The sequence below is a fragment of the Cylas formicarius genome, unplaced genomic scaffold (assembly GCF_029955315.1).
Source record: "Cylas formicarius isolate icCylForm1 unplaced genomic scaffold, icCylForm1.1 PGA_scaffold_10__41_contigs__length_53128322, whole genome shotgun sequence".
Taxonomy (NCBI): Eukaryota; Metazoa; Arthropoda; class Insecta; order Coleoptera; family Brentidae; genus Cylas; species Cylas formicarius.
In genome coordinates this window covers 40,593,272-40,611,501 of record NW_026844214.1, presented here as the reverse complement: position 1 = coordinate 40,611,501, position 18,230 = coordinate 40,593,272, and the positions used below count along the sequence as shown (strand labels likewise).

The following is an 18,230-nucleotide window of genomic DNA, read 5'->3' as shown; positions in this document are numbered from 1 at the left end:
CAAACAAGGTTTTGACCAAATATAACGTGACATTTGCATAACGCGTTGCAACAAATATGGGATCAAGTCTCCGTTGTTACCATTAGTGAAACGTGACGCAATAATAAATGAGGTTGGGATTAACAAAAACACGCTGCTTTCAGTTAAAATATATTAGGAAATGGTATTATATAATTTATTGTCAATACAGTAGCATTGCGAACCGCGAAAAAAGGCTAAATAGGAATAATTTTTGACATTTCGACAATCGGACAGTTTTACCACAGCCCGGAGGAATAGCCGCCCGGGGGCACCCTGTTGGGGGACTTGATCTTCGGTTTCTTCGCCAAATCTACATCTTCCACCGCCACGCCCTCTTGTTTTAAGACGTCCGCGATCGTCGAGCTTTTGCTCGCCGACTTTACTTCTACGGTTCGAGTCACGACGCTGCTCGTCACCACAGAATCAATTTCGGTCGATTTCGTAGTGGTGGAGTCGTCTCGCGATTCTTGGATCTGCAAGCTTCCGATGTTGTCCGTCGTCGCCGCGACGACGTCCGGTACCATTTCTTCGGCGGCTTGTTGTTTCGTGTCGGACGCCGCGGTCCCGTCAAGTGACGCGGTCGTCGCGACGACTTCCGATTGCAACGTCTCCTGTACGCTAGAAGCTTTATCCAGTTTTGGAAGCGTCAGAGGCACCACGTCCGGCATACGGTCGGTGCCGAAGATATTGGAGGTACCGCCTCCCGGCGGTTTAAGGATTCGGTTACAGCTACGGTTGTCGTGAAACCCGACAAAGACGTTGGCCATCCTGAAGCAGCTGACGAAAAGGTGTTGACATTTAATGAAATGTTTAATGACGGACCACAGAAAAATTAAATATATAATGGAAATAATACACCACTATTTATGCTCTGCCTCTAGCGCAACTCAGGCGTCCCACGTTCAAAAAAAAAAGTTATGACTTAAGTATGAATCCAGGATTGTTGCTTATATTCTGACACCCACCTAAAGAGTTTGTTAAAGGGGATAGGCAAAAACTTTTTATGTAAAAGTTGTATGGTTTCTCTCTTGACGTACTACATAGCTGCTAGATATATGTGGATAATACAGGAACTTGTGAAAAGACTATAAAAAAACTGATAAGGTTCATGCGCACGCGCGAGATTTAACATCTGGCATTTAACCTTGACTTTGCGGCATTCGCCAACCAACATGGCCGCTGACAGATCGTCAATAAGCTTGGATGCGATATTTTTACGGTAGAGTGGCCTCAAAATATGCCTAGATCTCGTTAAATGTTGTGTGAAAACGAATTAAATTAAATGTGTCGAAATTGCTGTTTAGAAAGAAAATGGCGCAAAGTGCAGGTCAGAGAATGAAACATAGTCATTGATATTTTCTACGAAAATATCAATGTCTTTTATCTATTAGATACATGGAACGTACCAATAAACACGAATGAGCGCCGCTAAAGTAAAACAAAATTAAAACTTCCAATATTTAAGTGGACCACGGTATAATTTTACTTTAGATGAAAGTCCTTTTAACCCGATTTCAATAATATGTAGTTCGGTTCAACCGTCTTTGAAATAACTTGAGTTTATTATTTAAAAATAGAATTTAGTAATCACCATCATTTTTGCCTTGGAAAACAAAACATTGTTTATGAATTCTGATGACACCTTCACAGATATTAGTAGTGTCGCGACGACTAATTATAATCTGGGTTCATTGGGTTATACTGAAAATGAAAAACATGACATAATTTGCCTTTTTTATTCAATCAATGAAAATGTATCATAAGTTCAACAGGAATTTTGCACCTCTTACTTGAAGCGTGCGCGCTTAATCAGAAAAAAGTTTTCCCTTGTTATCTGATACAGTTAAATGCTAGTTACGGCGGAATAAGAGCCCCGTTAGTAAAGTTTAAAACGTAGGCGGCGTTGTCAAACAATATATTTTTCAAATCGGAATGTAGAACATATTCTTCCTGGGTAAAAATGTACAGGGTGTCCCATTAAAGTTATGATTTTTTTTACCTTTACGACGTTCATTTGTTTTTATTGATATGTTCAGAAACTAATAAAAAAACATACTTTTTTATAAAGTGCTTTTAATAAACTGTGTAGGTAGGTGTCAAAATATAAATAAAAAGCCTGTACGTATATGTATGTATAGCGCAACTGAAGACGTCACAAGTTTAAACAAAATTGGGTTTCGACATATTTTAAAACAAAATACTTTGTTATTATTATTTTATTTTATAGTGTGTATAAAAATGAGCCAAAAGTCCAAAACAAAGATAAGCAGCAGCAGATTATGATATAGTTAAATAACGGGCTAGCTTTTTTAGAATTTCGTTTCAAATAGTTATCCAATCACTTTTTACCTTTCTTAGGCGTGTAGATTATATACTAATTATATATGAAGTGTAGGCATTTGTTTGGCAAGTGTACATTAAAAAGGAAAGCATTGAAACTTTTCTGTCCTATAACTACAAGAAAACAACCAACGGGAACCAACCACTAATAATAGAAATTGCATTATTGTTGCTGATCCACTTTTATTTCGTTTTTCGTTGGGTTTGATATTTTTTATTTTTCAAGTAATTGTAATTTTATTACTTTAACTTACTATAACTGTCATCATTGAAATATCCCGCCACCTAACGTCAGAATATTAGTCCTCTAGTTCACGGTGGCGCTACTGAATACGCACGGACCTGATATTTACAACGGAATCTACAACTCCTTGTTTTAATAATTTTATTTAGATTTGAATTTCGTCTTGGCCTGGCGGTTAGGTTATTATAGGTATACGTGCTATTGATTTTCACGGATATTTATCACTAATAGGAAGCTGAGTTATTTTTTCTCCCGATTAAAAAACTCCGTTATACAGTTAATTAATGCGGGCGTGTATATCTTATTTGTCGTTGCTATCCGTTGATTATGATAGGTGAAAGGTTCATACAAACTAAAACGCCTGACTCCCAATATTACTCACAAATATTTCGATAAATGCAGGTTAGTGGGTGAAATTTAAGGGCATGTGCTATTAGAAAATATAGTGGCCGTAAGGACAGTAATAATTCATGCGCATCAGGCGGTACATACCGATAAATTTCACACACTCAGCTGCACTTTGCGTCATTTTCTTTCCAAATAGCGATTTCCACCTAATTCGCATATTTTGAGAAAATACTGCCGAATTGGCGAACTGTCAGTGACCATGTTGGATGTTAAACGTCACCAGTTCTTATTGGTAGACAGCGAGATTTGAAATGACCACGTCTTATTGGTTGAAAATAGTGTTGTGTCAATCGTTCATTTTACGAGGACCCAATCAATCAGTGACCGATTTCGAAAAGGACCGAATCATTTCAATCAAACGTTCATTTCAATACTTTTTGTTGCCAACATAAGCAGCAATAATCTGAACAGTCCGAAAGACCGATTCAGATTCATTTGAATTTGAATTATTGTTGTATCTATATGTTCTGTTTGCTGTTTTAGTTAGTATAATATTTAGCTGTGTTCTGCTTTTTATTGGGTATTGGGTTGTACCAGTAACACCTTAATTTGTTTAAATTAAATACCTGTGTTGAAATAGATATTTCATTCAATATTCAATTAAACACATAAGCAAATCTACCAATCGATGTCGCAACTCAATACTATAGAATAATTATAACAATACTCGCATTCCTTTTCCGTCGCCTGTCTCAGTCATGCATTCAAATCTTAAACCATTCAAATGAATCGTATTCTGGCGAATTCGTTTGTGGGTACCATCGGTGGATCGGTCGTCCTGTATTCGGTCATTCCGACCGGTCGGGGCGGCAGCGAGAGCGAACAAGGATATCGAATCGTTACGAACAAGCGGGATTCGGTCGTTCGATCGTATGAAGTGATTGAATCAAAGTGACCGAATCAATCGCGATTGACACAACCCTAGTTGAAAACGAGATTTGAAATGACCCCACATGTGCACATTTCTTCATGGTGTGTTGAAAAGTTCTTCTACTATCAGCATAGACAGGGCCTCTATATATCCAATAGCTTTATGGCACGCTGCTATGCGAAACCATGATCGTAGCCGCCTTTGAGGTGTATCAATTTTATCGTATTCACTCACAGACCTGGTAAATGTGTTTATTCCTAGCGATCGCAGTGTTTGCCTTTCGTCTCCTTAACACCAACGGCAATAAAACGGGCTTGACTAATTACGGAATAATTATGCGTCGTTTAAATTTTCCGTGTGTTATTGACCCAGGCGGAATAAAAAAAAAGTCGAGAGGATCCGCTATAGAGCCGCGGAAGATGCCTTGCCATAGGCGTGCGCTGAACATTCGCTCGCGAGAAACTATATTACGTGTTCCTAAACAAATATAGCTTAATTTATCTATAAATTTGACGGATATGTTACCTATTGTAAAGATTTCGAAAAAAAAAGTGCAGTTTTAAGTAGAAAAGCCCTTTATTGCTAGTGAACTCGTTCGGTAAAGCAGCCAATATCGTTTTTTTTGAGGCAGCTTTTATTTAGAATGAGAAGGGTAGTAATGGAGATTACTTTCTTTATCATGTTTGTTAATACCAATACAAATGAAAACTATAATAAGATATTTTTCAAAGAAACTTCCACAGGCTACTGTAAAACTATTTACAAAATTTCTGGATTCCTCCTGCGTCCGTTCAATTGAGTTGAGTCGAACTTGCTCAGGTTTCGTCAATCAGAGATTAACTGAAGCTGGTATCATTCGAGACGATGTTTATGCCCCTCATTTAGCACCACAAACAATATATAAGCAAGTACAGAGTAAAATGCTAGCCAGTTTCAGTTAAGCTCTGAAGAAGCCAAAAGGATGATTGGCGAAACGTTAGCAAGTTCAACTGACCATCAACCGACGCAGGAGCAATCCAGAAGTTGGGTAAATAATATAATAAGCGATTATTTATATTTATTTCTTTATTTTTCTACTTGTTGGGTTTTTTAGGCTAAATCGTTTGTTAATGTATACTTTATTAAGTCATTTCAATCCTTTATTCTTCTTTGAAGAACCTTAGTGGTTCTAATAGGATTTAACAATTTTTGGTAGAGTAATAGACACTTTTTGAAAATTTGACTAAGTAAAGCGATATAAATAAATAATAACTCATATCATATCAATAAAATATGTAAATATTATTATATCATAAAATTCCATGTAATAACGAAGATTGTTAATTTGATTTTATTATTTGTATAAATATAAAATGATTTGATGTGTTATGAGTATTTAAGAAAGAAAAGATATCAGCGTATTCTAGTGTTTATTATTGATTTAGTCAGCATAATTGTAAAAGAAAATTTGGAAAAATATATTTTTTCTAGAAATAAAAAATACTGGTTGGGTACATCGTGTGTAACTTTTTCTTTTAAATAATTTTCTAAGTATTTCAATTTGTAAGATGTATGTAAATGATTTTGGTGACAACTATATGGGTAAATAACGTAATTAAAACTACCAGAACACCCAATTCTCCCATTTAAATGAGCAAGACTGAGACATGAATCCCCATTACCAGCGATATTATTAATTGCAAAATTTGCGTCACTATTTTGGCAGGCTGTTAACTGCAGCAAAGCTCGAGTTTGCTGCTTTTAGTTTGTCCATGTCACTAATTTAACTGCAAAATGGCGCGATGGCGATTGAAAATCGCAGCCAGTGACACTAAGGTACTTTTGCGCAGAATTCATATTTTTTCAATAATTTTTTTGTTTGATTGTTTTAGATCACGCAGAACGTTTTATAAAGAATAACGTTCTTTTTATTATATAAAACTAAGAATAAAAACGTTTCTAGCATGATGCCCACTTAATCGGACACACTCTATAATACTGCTTAATATGGCCGTGCACCAACAACAATTTAGAACACTCAACGTCAGTCATAGATACCGTTTATTCGAAAACAATTTGAAGTTATCGAAAATCCGATCGCAAAACGTAAACCAAAAAAACCGAAATCCAAAACTACAATCAAGTAGGCGCGCAGTCGCTAAAGTCGCGCCGGCCGCAAAAGAAAAATAACATACCCGGAAAATACAGACACCCGACAATTTTCTATGCACCCGATGTCGACGATAGTAATAAAATAGCCGGCGAACGCCTCAAGAAACAGGAGAAACCTCTGTCGCGCCGCAATGCACCGATGCACTTTTACCGCTCAGTGAACTTACTGCTGCGGATTTTTCAGATTCTTGACGGACGACGGCGGCTGGTTCTGCGATGGTCGTGGTGGGTCGCGTGACAATGAACACGGCCTCCTCGATTCCGAGATTGAAAATTGTTGTTGCCCGAAGCCTACGTCCTATATTTGCATGCGGTTGCTGCGGGGTCGGCCTCGTTTAGACGCCGCGCTGTCGTTTCGCCTTTTTCTTTTGTTTCTTTTGGCGTATGGCTATTTCGGGAGAACGAACAGTGTGGCGCTTTCGTCCGCCGACCTGCGGAGTTTCCTGAAAAATGACTCCTTACTTCGGTATTTTAGTCACGGGTTGGGGAGCGATCGGAATGGTTTCGGTAGACTTTGGCCGTGGTATTGTCACGTGTGTCAGTTCTGAAGCATCGCTCAGTGAATAAAAACTAATGATCGTTTATTAAACTTGTTGAATAAAATAGCACCATTTTCATTCCTTGATCAAATACGCGTTAAAGCGATGATGTCATGTCAGAGACGGTTGAAACAAAAGAAATGCTCAACAAAACCATGTTAGATAATATAGTGATAATAAGTAGAGAAGGAAATGATTTTCCGCGCATGCCTGAATATTTCACCCATTAACTTACACTTTGCGCCATGTTCTTTCTAGACAGGGATTTTGACACACGACTCGTTTTCCCATAACATTTAACTAAACTTTGAGAAAATACTGCCTTAAAAATTTTGCATCCAACCTTATTGACGATCTGTCAGCGACCATGTTGGTTGTTCAATGCCGCGATGACATTGGTTAAAAACAAGATTTTAAATCTCGCCCATGCGCAAAATACAATTTTTTTCATAGTTGCTCCATAAAAATTACCGACATATACAGGACCTCTATATCTCTAGTTGCTATATGGTTTCTACAAGTCGGGGAAAAGTGTGTAACATCTCAAATCTAGAATTGATTTTTTAAACAACTTTAGAAGAGTTTAGCCTTTAAAACAACTTGAAATGACAAAAAAAAAGTAAAAGCATAGTTTGCGAGCGGAAGATAAGCAAATTTGCCAACTGTGCCTCGCAACGATAAGATAACGAAAACATCGATCGAGTGGTCCTCACCGTTTTCCTTGGTGAAGTCGCGACTTAAAAGATGAGCAAAAGAAGCTAAAGACTCGGTCTTTTTTCGATATCGACGAAGTTGTGAAATGGTGGAAGAACCGGACCAAGGTTAGAATGTTATGTCACCTTTGTCAACAAATCAGCTGATTTTTTATATCCTCGAATGTTTAACAATGATTTTGTCGTTTTTGCGTAAAAAAATAGGTGAGCGAAATGACCGCAAACCTGTGGAGCGAAACTCAAAGGACGCGGAGGAAGTCCGGGACATGGTTTACGGTAAATAGTGAGAAATTGCCCGATAGGAATGTTACACTTGTTCAGTTTTAAGATTTATTAAAAACGATCAAAGATCCGGAAAAACCGAGCACCCTGGAAGAGTTAAATGTAATATATGAAGAGGGAATTACTGTATGCCTACCAGCGAGAAAAATGTAAATGTGTATCAGAGCTCCTGTTTTAGGTTAGACCTGATAACATCAATACTAATGTAAGGGTAGAATTCAATCCCACAGTGCCTCATTGTTCATTAGCGACATTAATCGGGCTCTGTATAAGGATTAAATTGCAGAGGGACATGCCGTTTCCAATTAAACTGGATATTTTCATTAAAGAAGGTGCACATACTACAGAACAGGAAAGTAAGTATAACAACTAAAGTTAATTATTAGCTTTCTGGTGAAATAATGAGAGTGTTCTTTCCTTCTGGAACTGATGTAATTTAAGTGATTTTTTTAATATTTAGTTTTGCTCTCTTCAATTAAATTGAAGTACGATTCACATATGATTTAAAGTTGGTATCTGATTTGACTGCCGAAATATAAAATATATTTTTATGATCGGCACTAACTAATTTTTGCGACTGACACTAATTGTGCCAATTATTTTCCAATCATATAGTGGCCCTATTACAGTAAAAATTAATTCGCCACAAGGCGTATGGATATTTTCCATACATCCCTACATATTTCACCCACTAATCAGTACTTTGCACCCTTTTCTTTCTAAACAGCGATATGCACACATTTAACTTCTTTTTGCTCTGAGATTTAGTGAGATCTGAATATATTTTGAGAAAATTAGTGACGATCTGTCAGTGGCCATGTTGGTTCTGCAATGCCGCAGTATTGGTTATTAACAAGATTGAATGAACCTTTTCAAAAAAAAATTGCCTCATAAGTTGAATCATGTTTGAATCTTGCTTGAATCATATTAGCAATAAGTTCAATCAGAACGAAAGACTAATCACATTGCCTTCACTTTGTTCAGGATGAAAGTGATGGCAATCCCTTGGCCCCATAGAAAAGTTTTTATGTACCACTTTAGTGGCAACACATGTACACTACTTTTCTTTATTTTAAGTTAATAAACAAATAAATGACAAAGAACGTATCGCGGCTGCCATGGAGAACCCAAATTTGAAGGAAATGGTAGAAAAATGTATTGTGGAGGAAGACTGACTCTATTTTCAGCTGCTTTTGTACATATCGTTTTAATTTTTAACAAAAATAAAATAAATACAACTATTATTTGATTTATTTATTTATTTTGTCATAATTGATTTAAAATATATCAGAAAATGGAAAAACAGCTTGAGAAATCGACGTTAAATCTGCCAGGTAGCACACTGTTCCGGTGGTGCCCTCGTATAGGCTGTATGGGTTATCGGGCCTCCTCGCTTCGGCTTTAAAAATATCGCTAGACATAAATTTGTAGAAAGCCACTCCTCGGTGCAGATACATGGGGACTCCAGTCATTCTACAAATTATTGAAAATTTTAAACTTCTTCAAGTGGTATGCTGGTAGGGCTTTGAAAGTTATATTACCTATACAAAATTAAAAACACATATCCGTTGCCAGCCACTCCGTGGCACAATCCAGGACCTTTCTTCAGCAGGCCCCTTTCCCAAATCAAATCTGCCATCCTTTTGCAGGACTCCAGATATTTCCCATCCTGAAGCACCAGGTATGCTTTTGCCATCAAATAAAACATACCGGGAGCACCGTGACACCAATGTACCAGCTTACATTCCCTCCCCATTTCGTCCAATGTGGCCGGAAAATTGCCTTAAAAAAATAACATACCCATTGCCCTTTGAGACACTTCCGGAAACAATTTATTATGTAATTCACGAAAAATTACCAACAAAAATATAAATAAAAATTAAAACCCACCCTCAGGAGTCTGTATACTCAAGAGGTAATCCAAGGATGTTTTAACATCAGCCGCATCGCCAGGATTCGCGTCCAAGTACCCGGGAACTGACAAAATACTTTGAAGTATAGTGCACAGCCCATGCGCAGCACCCAAATATTCTACCCCATAGTAGGCATACATCAGAGGACATGGAGAGTGATGCCTAACGGAGTAATCTCTGCCCGACCTCACCATGACCCTGCAGATCTCATATAAGTCATTCTTTTGCAAGGGTGTCTTTGTTTCTTTGGCCAGCCAAAGAGCCCCCATGAGATAACCCGCTCGGCCTACAAACAGCTCATCCGAACCACAGTGCAGAAAGTTCTGATCTTTACACAAGTCCGCGGCCCTATAGTAGAAATCGCGAAAGTTCTTGCTTTGAGTTTCGTCTCCTATAGCATGATATACCACCGAAGCGACCGCGTATACCCCGCAATGACCGAGTATAAGTGAGGGCAAATCTTGCTTGTTTTTGGTGGTAAATTGGTATACGGCTATCGCCGGTTTAATGTAGTTTAGAGCTTTGTTCAGGTAGGACTCTTTCTGGTCTTGGAAAGTAGGAATTTTACTTAAACGATAGAACATGTAACTCGTACCGGCAGTTCCCAAATATACGCCCTCTGTGCCATTCTTTTCTATTGGTTTAAAATGATTTTCAATGTCGACCACAAGATTGTCCACGAATCGTTTAATGTCCTGTTCGGGAACCTGCGGAAGCCCAAACGCCTCCTCGAAGTCGGGTTTCTGGTTGACAAAATATCTCCCGGGCATATTAGTAGGTAACCTTAACGCCGACAGCCTTCTTATTAAATGTTTCAACATTCACTGGCCCATTTTAAAATTCGAATTACCTGAAATTTGACATTAAACGGATCACCACACATTTGTTGATTTAAAAGCGTTTGCTTTTTGTTTACCATCTCCAATAGTAAGGTTAGTTTTTCCCTGAATTACTTTTCTGCCGTCAAACAAAAGGCGGTAAATGTTTGACTGATATCCACTGTTGCTAAGCTGTCCTCTCTGTTCGGGATACTTATTTTTAAATAATAATTAAATTAAAATTAAACTTAGATTTTTCAGTCCACATCGATAATGTATTCAATAGCTTACATCGCATGCTGGGGTTTGTTAGGCGCAGTATTTGCAACTTCTCAAATATGAATGCAATAAAAACATTGAATTATTCTACGTCAGATCACATCTAGAATATGCTACTTCAGTATGAAGTCCCAATTCCACCCGTCTTATACAGCGAATAGAAAGTATTTAGTGCAAATTCTTACGATTCGTCAACTATAAATTCTATACCAATCAACAATTCCACTGTAATAACCTCTGCTCAGCAATACATTTAACAAATATCCTGACTTGCAGGAGGTGTGGGTTGGATTCCCACCGGGAGCTTTGGGTGTTGTGTGTTCTGAAAAATTGTTAAGAGTCAAATTTTCCTCTGCGAATGATTTCAAAAAATGGGAGAATTAAAAAAAAACAACTCCCGTTTGTCGAAGGAAACACAGAGATTTAAAATTAATTCAGAGACTGATTAACTCTACAATCGACTGCCCTTCGTTAACATCGAGGGTTGGTCTACATGTTCCAACCCGAAACACTCGTGCTTCACATACATTTCAGGAGTTCAATACAACTAACAATATTTATCACTCATTCGTCGCTCGTACTCTCCGGCTATGCAACGAAATAACCGATTTAAATAATCTATATTATTTTGCGTTGCTATGTCTTAATCTTTTATAAATATATATTTTAGGAGCTTGTAATTTTTATCGCTCTTGTAATCCGTATTTTTTCCAATAACTCAACAATAAAATAACAGAAAATAACCAAAACTAACTAATGCTTGCGTATTCCACAATTAAAATGCAACAGGTCATAACATTAGATTACAGTCGAATCATATAGCGACAAGGGATGTAGAGGCCTTAAGCAGCTATGAAATTTTTTTTGGGTTTCATTCAACATGCGCATGCGCAAGATGAGATTTAAAATCTCATTTTAAACCAATAACCTTCCGCCATTCGACAACCATCATGGCCGCTGGTAGATCGTCCACAAGTTTAGACAACAAATCGTTTGATGTTCTGAGAACATATTAAGAGTATGGAAATCGCTGTTTAGAATGAAAATGGCTCGGAATGGGTGAAATGCGCGCGCGGAAAATCATTCCCTTCTGTACGAAAGTATCATTGCGACGTATCAATTTTGACCGTAGTACTGCCACTATAAATCTAATACACTTTTACGCATTTCACCGACTAACATGCAATTTGCGCCTTTTTCTTTCTTTCTTTTTAAGCATATTATGAGAAAATACTGCATCCTTGAATAACAAGCACGTCAAATTGCAAGCTTGATTTATTGGACAATATAGACAAACATTAAAGACTTAAATTGGCACTCGTGCGACTTTCAATCCGAATTCCAGTACCATTTTTGCTACTGCAGCTGTTGTCACTCGTCTGGCTGCCCCTGAAGTATTTGCTCCTGATGGATCTTAAAAATGTCGCTATTACATGCAAAGCGTTGCAAGGACAAAAACTTACTAGGTATAGTAAAATGGGCACTGCGGAGGATTGTACGAATAACGTTTATACATGTTCAATTGCAATAAATGTAACCTGCAATGTACAACATTAAAGATATTTATAAACAAATTGCAGGATACATTGAATTTAAGAATTGTCATTTAATCATTACGCTCCAGTCAATTAGCTTCTAAGGTTTGAAATTATTTCAGAATGTATGCTTTCGAAATGGTTTTGGCTATTGGCTAGCGCCCGCAAAGTTAGTCTAAAAAAAATATCCTTAACCGATTGCTGAAAATCAATTACCCGATCCGCACCATCTACCGGTGAAAGAAATAATTATCGCACAGAGCCGCTTGTCATAACAAATCAACTTGGTGTCAACTTTGTTTCAATGCTGTTTGACGTTCCACATTTAAAACTTATTGTAAATTTTATGCTTATTCTAAAATGTTTTTCTGGAACTGTCATTAGTTATTATAGCAAATCCGACTAATGCACTTGCACATTGCGTTTTAACTTTTGCCTAATGCTTTCCATTATGCCCTAGGCTATTGATCTCGAAAATGTTTCACCAGTCGTACTCTGGCGATATATTGCATTTGAACGTCGGCGGTAAAAGGTACTCTTGACAACCCTCCATGTATCTTATGATTTTACAAGAATTTGCGTTGCAGGTTTTCCACCTCGCGTCAAACGCTGACCCTTATTCCCGACACCTTCTTTACTGCGTTGCTAAACGGCCGAATCTCGAGCCTTAGAGACGAAAAAGGGTGCATTTTCATCGATCGCGATCCAGAAGTTTTCTCGATTATTCTCAACTACCTTCGTACAAGAGAAATAGATGTTAAAAATGTCGATTTGAAAACGCTGCGGCATGAAGCCGAGTATTACAATATAGCGCCTTTGGTCAGGCGGTTAATATTATGTGAAGAGCTCACGCAATCCACGTGCGGAGATGTTTTGTTTTATGGTTACCTACCTCCCCCTTCTGTTCCAATTCAAGGAGCGGATACTTCTACGGTTAACCAAATTCGCACCAATAGACTCCCAGAGTTGGAAATAGTGGATAACCGTCACAAAGATGATGATGTTAAAGAGAGGGAACAACATAACGCCTTGCAAAATCCGTCGACATCCACTTCGAACTGTACCCAACCTCGACAAGGTCATTCTAGAGCTTGCTCCACAGAATTGAGGTTAGGATTACAAGCGAACTATAGCAGGAGCTCGCAAGACTTGAGGGGTGTCACGAATAGGGGCCACTCGAGGACGGCGTCCTTGGATTTGAGACACGCCCGCAATTCGTCAGCCGATCTGAATAAACTCGTAAGGAACGACGTGGGTCTCGTGTTTGGCGCCTCGAGCTCGAGCTGGGCGGACCCTCTGCGGGTTCAGATAATAAGAGCCCATCACAATTGGATTGTCGTCGGTTACGCTCACTTTGTTGTGTGCTATAGGTATGTCAATTATTTTTCTGGTTCAATTAGAATCGAGTGGTTATTTTAAGGTTAAAAGACTCCAGCGGTTGGCAGCAAGTATTTACGAGTCCGCACATCGAGAGTTGCATCGAACGGATCGCGATTAACGCAAAAATGGGTTCGACCGAAACATCCAAGATGGTTGCCATCTCGTATGGGAGTCAGGTGCGCCTATGGGGGATTTCGGACGCGGGCACTCGAACAAATGTCGGTAAGGACTCTCATGTTGGGCGTCACTGTCGCTTCTTAACGCGCCCTTGCAGGTACTTTCAATTTGATGGTCCGTGTGGAGTACTTGTTTTTCATTGGCAGCCAGTTGGTGGCATTGTCACCTTCGGGTAAACTGGGGGTGTGGCACGCAATGACGCAGCACTGGCAAACGCAGGACGTCATGCCGATCGCTTCATTCGATACGGCTGGGTCCATATTGCTTTTGGGATGTAATAATGGATGTATATATTATATTGGTATGTTTTTGCTCCTGCTATTCACTTACATTTATACAGTGTGTAAAAAACTCTGGGCTTGATATAGTTGGAATTATACCCATTTGCATGCTGGTTATCCAAATGGTATAATCGCTGCTAACTGACAGTGACATTTTCATATACTATAGGGGAATATTTGTGTTTGATATATATTAAACAAAGATAAACAAAAATTTTAAGGTTAAATAATAATAATAAATAAATAATAAAAAATAGACTGACATAATTTTTGTGGGTTTGTAAAATCGAAAGGGGCAGTTTTTGCAAATTACGTTTTTCGAAAACTATGCCCTTTTCTCGACTGTTGCAAGTCGTTTGGAGTTAAATAAACTGCTATTTGGAAACTATTAGACCCAAGTAATTTATTTTTTCTCAGTATATGTAATAATTGATCACGTTCTCCATTTTTGCTCTTAAGACATGCAAAAGTTCCCTTTGCGAATGAAAGACAACGATCTTCTGGTGACAGAGCTGTATCGGGATCCCAACAACGATACGGTAACCGCCATTTCGGTGTACCTCACTCCGAAAACGAGTAAGTGTGACCATCCATTGCCCATTCTGATGCGTCGGCCCCTGCGAACTAGGTACGGTCAGTTGGCGGAGTGTTCAGTGTCAAACGTGAGGTTACAATATTGAAAAGTACCGCGTATTCGCGCTCGCCCGTTGATATTTGTGACCTGTACATTTGAACTACTTGACCGAACTTTTATCGCAAACTCGTCAAAACTCGCCGACTTTCTGGTGTAATTTGGACCTTGTGTTTCATGCCAGCGTCGGAGAGGGGTCGCGAAGGTATGCCACCACCGTAACAGCGTCACGCCGTCAAGCTTACACCGCATTCGATGATATTTCTTGATTTGTTGCGAATTAAATTCCTCTCGATTTTAACATCACACGGAAGTGAGGCGCTTTTTTTCCTCCCGGTGCAATATATAATATATATATTTCGTATTGCGATATAGATTTGTTGCACATGCGTTGGTTTCGGAAAACAGTTTACTTTTGCTGGTATTCAACACAAGGACACTAAGCTTGTATGTTAGTTAGTGTTCAATTTTGGTTCTCGATTTTTATCTCGAAAATGGGGGAAAATAAAACACAAGGAAACGAAATGACGGCGCGCCAAACGGGCGTTGGCATGTTTTTGTGTGATGTTGAACCTTCTTCGTCTGAGCCAAAATTTCGGACTAACTTGCTTTATCTATGGCTCAGACCTGTGCGGGAACTGGATCGAGATCGCGTACGGAACCACGTCGGGAGCCGTGCGGGTCATCGTACAACATCCGGAGACGGTCGGTCACGGGCCCCAACTGTTCCAAACGTTCACGGTGCACCAGAGCAAAGTAACAAAGGTATATCGTCAGGTTCAAGCTACTGCGTTAGATTTACCAGTGTCCAGGGAGCCACACCGCGCACTCGATCTTGTTTGCATTTAGTTGTTCTCTGGTGACTCAAAGAAACAAAAATTCACAAACTGCAGGTAACTGATTTCATTTACATTTTATTTAGAACCCACCGTTGTGTAATTGTAAAATGTCATGCAGATTTCAGTGTAGGAAAATGCAAACCTCTTCAAGAATTGTGAAACTAATTTTTCTTTTTATCGCCTTATGGTTACGTTCATACTGGAGAACTGAAACGACACAATGTCGAGTGTAGAGTGCAACTTCCTGGATACTGGCTAGTTGAACTCATTTTAGGCCAGTGTTTGCAATAGCTTGGAAGTATTGGTAATAGATCAAACAAAAGGCTATTAAAACAAAACCTTTTACATATTACATTAAATTCAGACAGATCGAAACGAGAGGCGACAGACAACGTCGGCGCCTTTGAAATTGCGGGGTCCATTTTTGGTATACCCGGATAACAGTAGAGAATTTTTTTAAACATACATTATCGGTTTTCACTAGCATATTTAATAATAATAATATCCTATATTTCCATACAAATTCATTTTAAATGACAAGGAATGAATATTTACAGGTCGCAAACAATTATATATATATATATTATATATATATATATATATATATATATATATATATATATATATATATATATATATATATATATATATATATATATATATATATATATATATGCATGCCATTTAAATTCAAATTTAAAAGCATTTGTGCTGGGAGTATAGGATCATCTCTCGTTTAAATTTTCTCTGTTTTCAACCTTAAAGGCGAACATTAACTCAGTCCGGTCCTGTTTCTGATGATAGTAGTTATTGACTTATTGACTTGACTGAAACACTATTATATAAAAATAAAATTAAATATCTCAACCAAAAAACTAAGACTCTCTGACTAATGAGCACGCTTGAACAAGGTGCGATAAGCTCTCCCCGACTAATAAACGAACGGGTCTAAATTTTTTGACGTTTACCGTGCGCATACAGAACTGGATTGGTCTCGTTCGATGGGAACTCTGAGTACTGCGTTAAAGATTTTCAAAAACGAATTTTTTTGAATTTTGTCACCAAAATGACTTTCGTTTTGAAAAAGGTGACCCTGTCGGAAAAATATCTGGTGTCCGTGTGTTCCGAATACAACCATGTGCGCAGCTGGCGCGTAACCCGTTTCCGGGGTATGCTCAGCACACAGCCGGGGTCGACCCCTGAGGCGTCATTCAAAATAGTCGCCCTGGAGGCGGCTGAAGCGGGGGTCGCCCCCGTCGGAGGTGTCGGTTTGGGTCTTTCGCCCGCCTCCGCCGTCGGAAACGACTGCGGTCCGTTCGGTGAGCAGGACGACGAGCAGGTGTTCGTGCAGAAGGTGGTGCCCGACGCCGATCAGCTGTTTGTGCGGTTGGCCAGTAATGGTAAAAGGTGAGCGGCGTTTCTAGCACGGTAGTTCAAATGTTCTCGTTGGAATTTGTTGTTCTTGCGGTTTTTTGCGTCACGTTGACAATAAATATAGACGGAAACTTTTTGTTAAAACGCTCAATGTACGCAAAATAATTATTAGGAATTGCCTGTTCATGAAAAATGCGGAGGCACATTGAAACCCATCGCAGTTTCGTATAATTTGAGAATCATTCCGAATGGCGGTCATAATGCTTCAAGTATTTACACTCCAAAAAAATAAACTGGAATAACAAAAAGTTGTTTGGTCGCCCGCATGTTCTTTTAGACCAACATAAATGGCACGAGAGCCATGCAATTTTGTATTAAAAACTCAAAAAGTTTTAATTAATTTCAAGTTTTCGTGACCAGTTATCTAGGAACAATATTCGTTTTCGACATACAAAGAACAAAGAACACAGGTGAACAAGAATGAATGTTTGTTCTTTTTTGTTTCCTCGGTGGGTAACGTTCGAGGCAGTGTCAAAAGGTCGGGTGCAAAGCGAATAATTTTGGACCCATCCTGGCAACACCGCGGTCGGTTGTAATTTTCCTATAATTTTTGTTAATTGTCAGGGTTTGCGTGATAAAGGCTGTGGACGGCAGCACTGTGAGCGCGTTCTGCGTGCACGAGTGCGAAGGTTCGAGCCGAATGGGTTCCAGACCGAGACGATTTATTTTCACCGGCCATTCGAACGGCTCGATTCAAATGTGGGATCTTACCACCGCCCTCGACCTCTGCTACAAGACCGACATAGGTATTTTTCGTGCCGCGAGTAAAAGTCAGGTTGAAACGGGACGACTTGTTGCAGAGAGGCGGAACGGAGGCCCGACGCCGGCCGAGTTGCTGCGTATGCTCGACCAATGCGACATTAGCAACAGCTTGTGTTCGACGCCGTGCATGTCGCCCAGTCCGTACCTGGCGGCTGCGGCGCGTCTCAAATCGAGTAACGTCGCCTTCCTCAATCAACAGTCGCACAACGACAACACGGACAGATCGTCGAGTTCCACGTAATTGTTTGGCAACAGCGGGGGAAGCGAGAGACTAAGCGTAAACGTGTACTGCCAGTTCTTTTGTCTTTTGTGTTAAGACGGAACCTAGTAAAACAAATGTGATTCCCAATCCTTTTTTTTTTCTTGTGAAACCTCTCTGTAGAGACACTTCTATTAAATGGACACATTTTCTGGAACGAAACTTTTGTCTATTTCCTTACCAATAATACCAAATCCTATAACTGGACACTGTGTGTGGACATATTTTTTTGAGTAAAAACAGTGTTCTCTAAAATCCCCTCTGGCAATGGGAAAGACATTGTACACTGTTTTATTATTATTGTTTAAATAGAAATCTTTGAAATGGCGCTTAGTAAGAAACTTTTTACTTGC

At 39.0% G+C, this 18,230-nt stretch overlaps 4 protein-coding genes across 9 annotated transcripts; 2 read left to right on the top strand and 2 right to left on the bottom strand.

Moving 5' to 3' along the window:
* Positions 1–145: 145 nt before the first annotated feature.
* On the bottom strand, positions 146–6,602 carry LOC132705539 (uncharacterized). 2 transcript variants are annotated; one of them, XM_060676182.1, is made up of 2 exons: positions 6,203–6,602; positions 146–798 (listed from the first exon to the last, which is right to left on the bottom strand). In XM_060676182.1, the coding sequence occupies exon 2, from the start codon at positions 786–788 to the stop codon at positions 258–260; it is 531 nt and encodes a 176-aa protein (XP_060532165.1). In that variant the 5' UTR covers positions 789–798; positions 6,203–6,602; the 3' UTR covers positions 146–257. The 2 variants fall into 2 exon arrangements, with proteins under 2 accessions (XP_060532165.1, XP_060532155.1); XM_060676172.1 differs by lacking the exon at positions 6,203–6,602 and adding an exon at positions 6,059–6,196.
* Positions 6,603–7,220: 618 nt separating this feature from the next.
* LOC132705545 (MIP18 family protein galla-1) lies at positions 7,221–8,803 on the top strand. 2 transcript variants are annotated; one of them, XM_060676204.1, is made up of 5 exons: positions 7,221–7,395; positions 7,492–7,563; positions 7,616–7,695; positions 7,748–7,925; positions 8,647–8,803. In XM_060676204.1, the coding sequence occupies exons 1-5, from the start codon at positions 7,374–7,376 to the stop codon at positions 8,742–8,744; spliced, it is 450 nt and encodes a 149-aa protein (XP_060532187.1). In that variant the 5' UTR covers positions 7,221–7,373; the 3' UTR covers positions 8,745–8,803. The 2 variants fall into 2 exon arrangements, with proteins under 2 accessions (XP_060532187.1, XP_060532179.1); XM_060676196.1 differs by lacking the exon at positions 7,221–7,395 and having other exon boundaries at positions 7,402–7,563.
* Positions 8,804–8,840: 37 nt separating this feature from the next.
* Positions 8,841–11,179, bottom strand: LOC132698950 (lanC-like protein 3 homolog). Of its 3 annotated transcripts, none has more exons than XM_060665305.1 (6): positions 10,765–11,179; positions 10,592–10,682; positions 10,399–10,513; positions 9,460–10,332; positions 9,111–9,351; positions 8,841–9,042 (listed from the first exon to the last, which is right to left on the bottom strand). In XM_060665305.1, exons 4-6 carry the CDS (start codon positions 10,301–10,303, stop codon positions 8,847–8,849), a joined length of 1,281 nt encoding a protein of 426 aa, XP_060521288.1. In that variant the 5' UTR covers positions 10,304–10,332; positions 10,399–10,513; positions 10,592–10,682; positions 10,765–11,179; the 3' UTR covers positions 8,841–8,846. The 3 variants fall into 3 exon arrangements, with proteins under 3 accessions (XP_060521288.1, XP_060521296.1, XP_060521281.1); XM_060665313.1 differs by having other exon boundaries at positions 10,790–11,179; XM_060665298.1 differs by having other exon boundaries at positions 10,592–11,179.
* Positions 11,180–12,355: 1,176 nt separating this feature from the next.
* On the top strand, positions 12,356–18,024 carry LOC132706925 (BTB/POZ domain-containing protein KCTD3). Of its 2 annotated transcripts, XM_060678525.1 has the most exons (10): positions 12,356–12,646; positions 12,702–13,484; positions 13,535–13,716; positions 13,769–13,972; positions 14,412–14,528; positions 14,768–14,788; positions 15,209–15,348; positions 16,510–16,829; positions 17,421–17,602; positions 17,657–18,024. In XM_060678525.1, the coding sequence occupies exons 1-10, from the start codon at positions 12,591–12,593 to the stop codon at positions 17,857–17,859; spliced, it is 2,208 nt and encodes a 735-aa protein (XP_060534508.1). In that variant the 5' UTR covers positions 12,356–12,590; the 3' UTR covers positions 17,860–18,024. The 2 variants fall into 2 exon arrangements, with proteins under 2 accessions (XP_060534508.1, XP_060534512.1); XM_060678529.1 differs by lacking the exon at positions 14,768–14,788 and having other exon boundaries at positions 12,357–12,646.
* Positions 18,025–18,230: the final 206 nt, after the last annotated feature.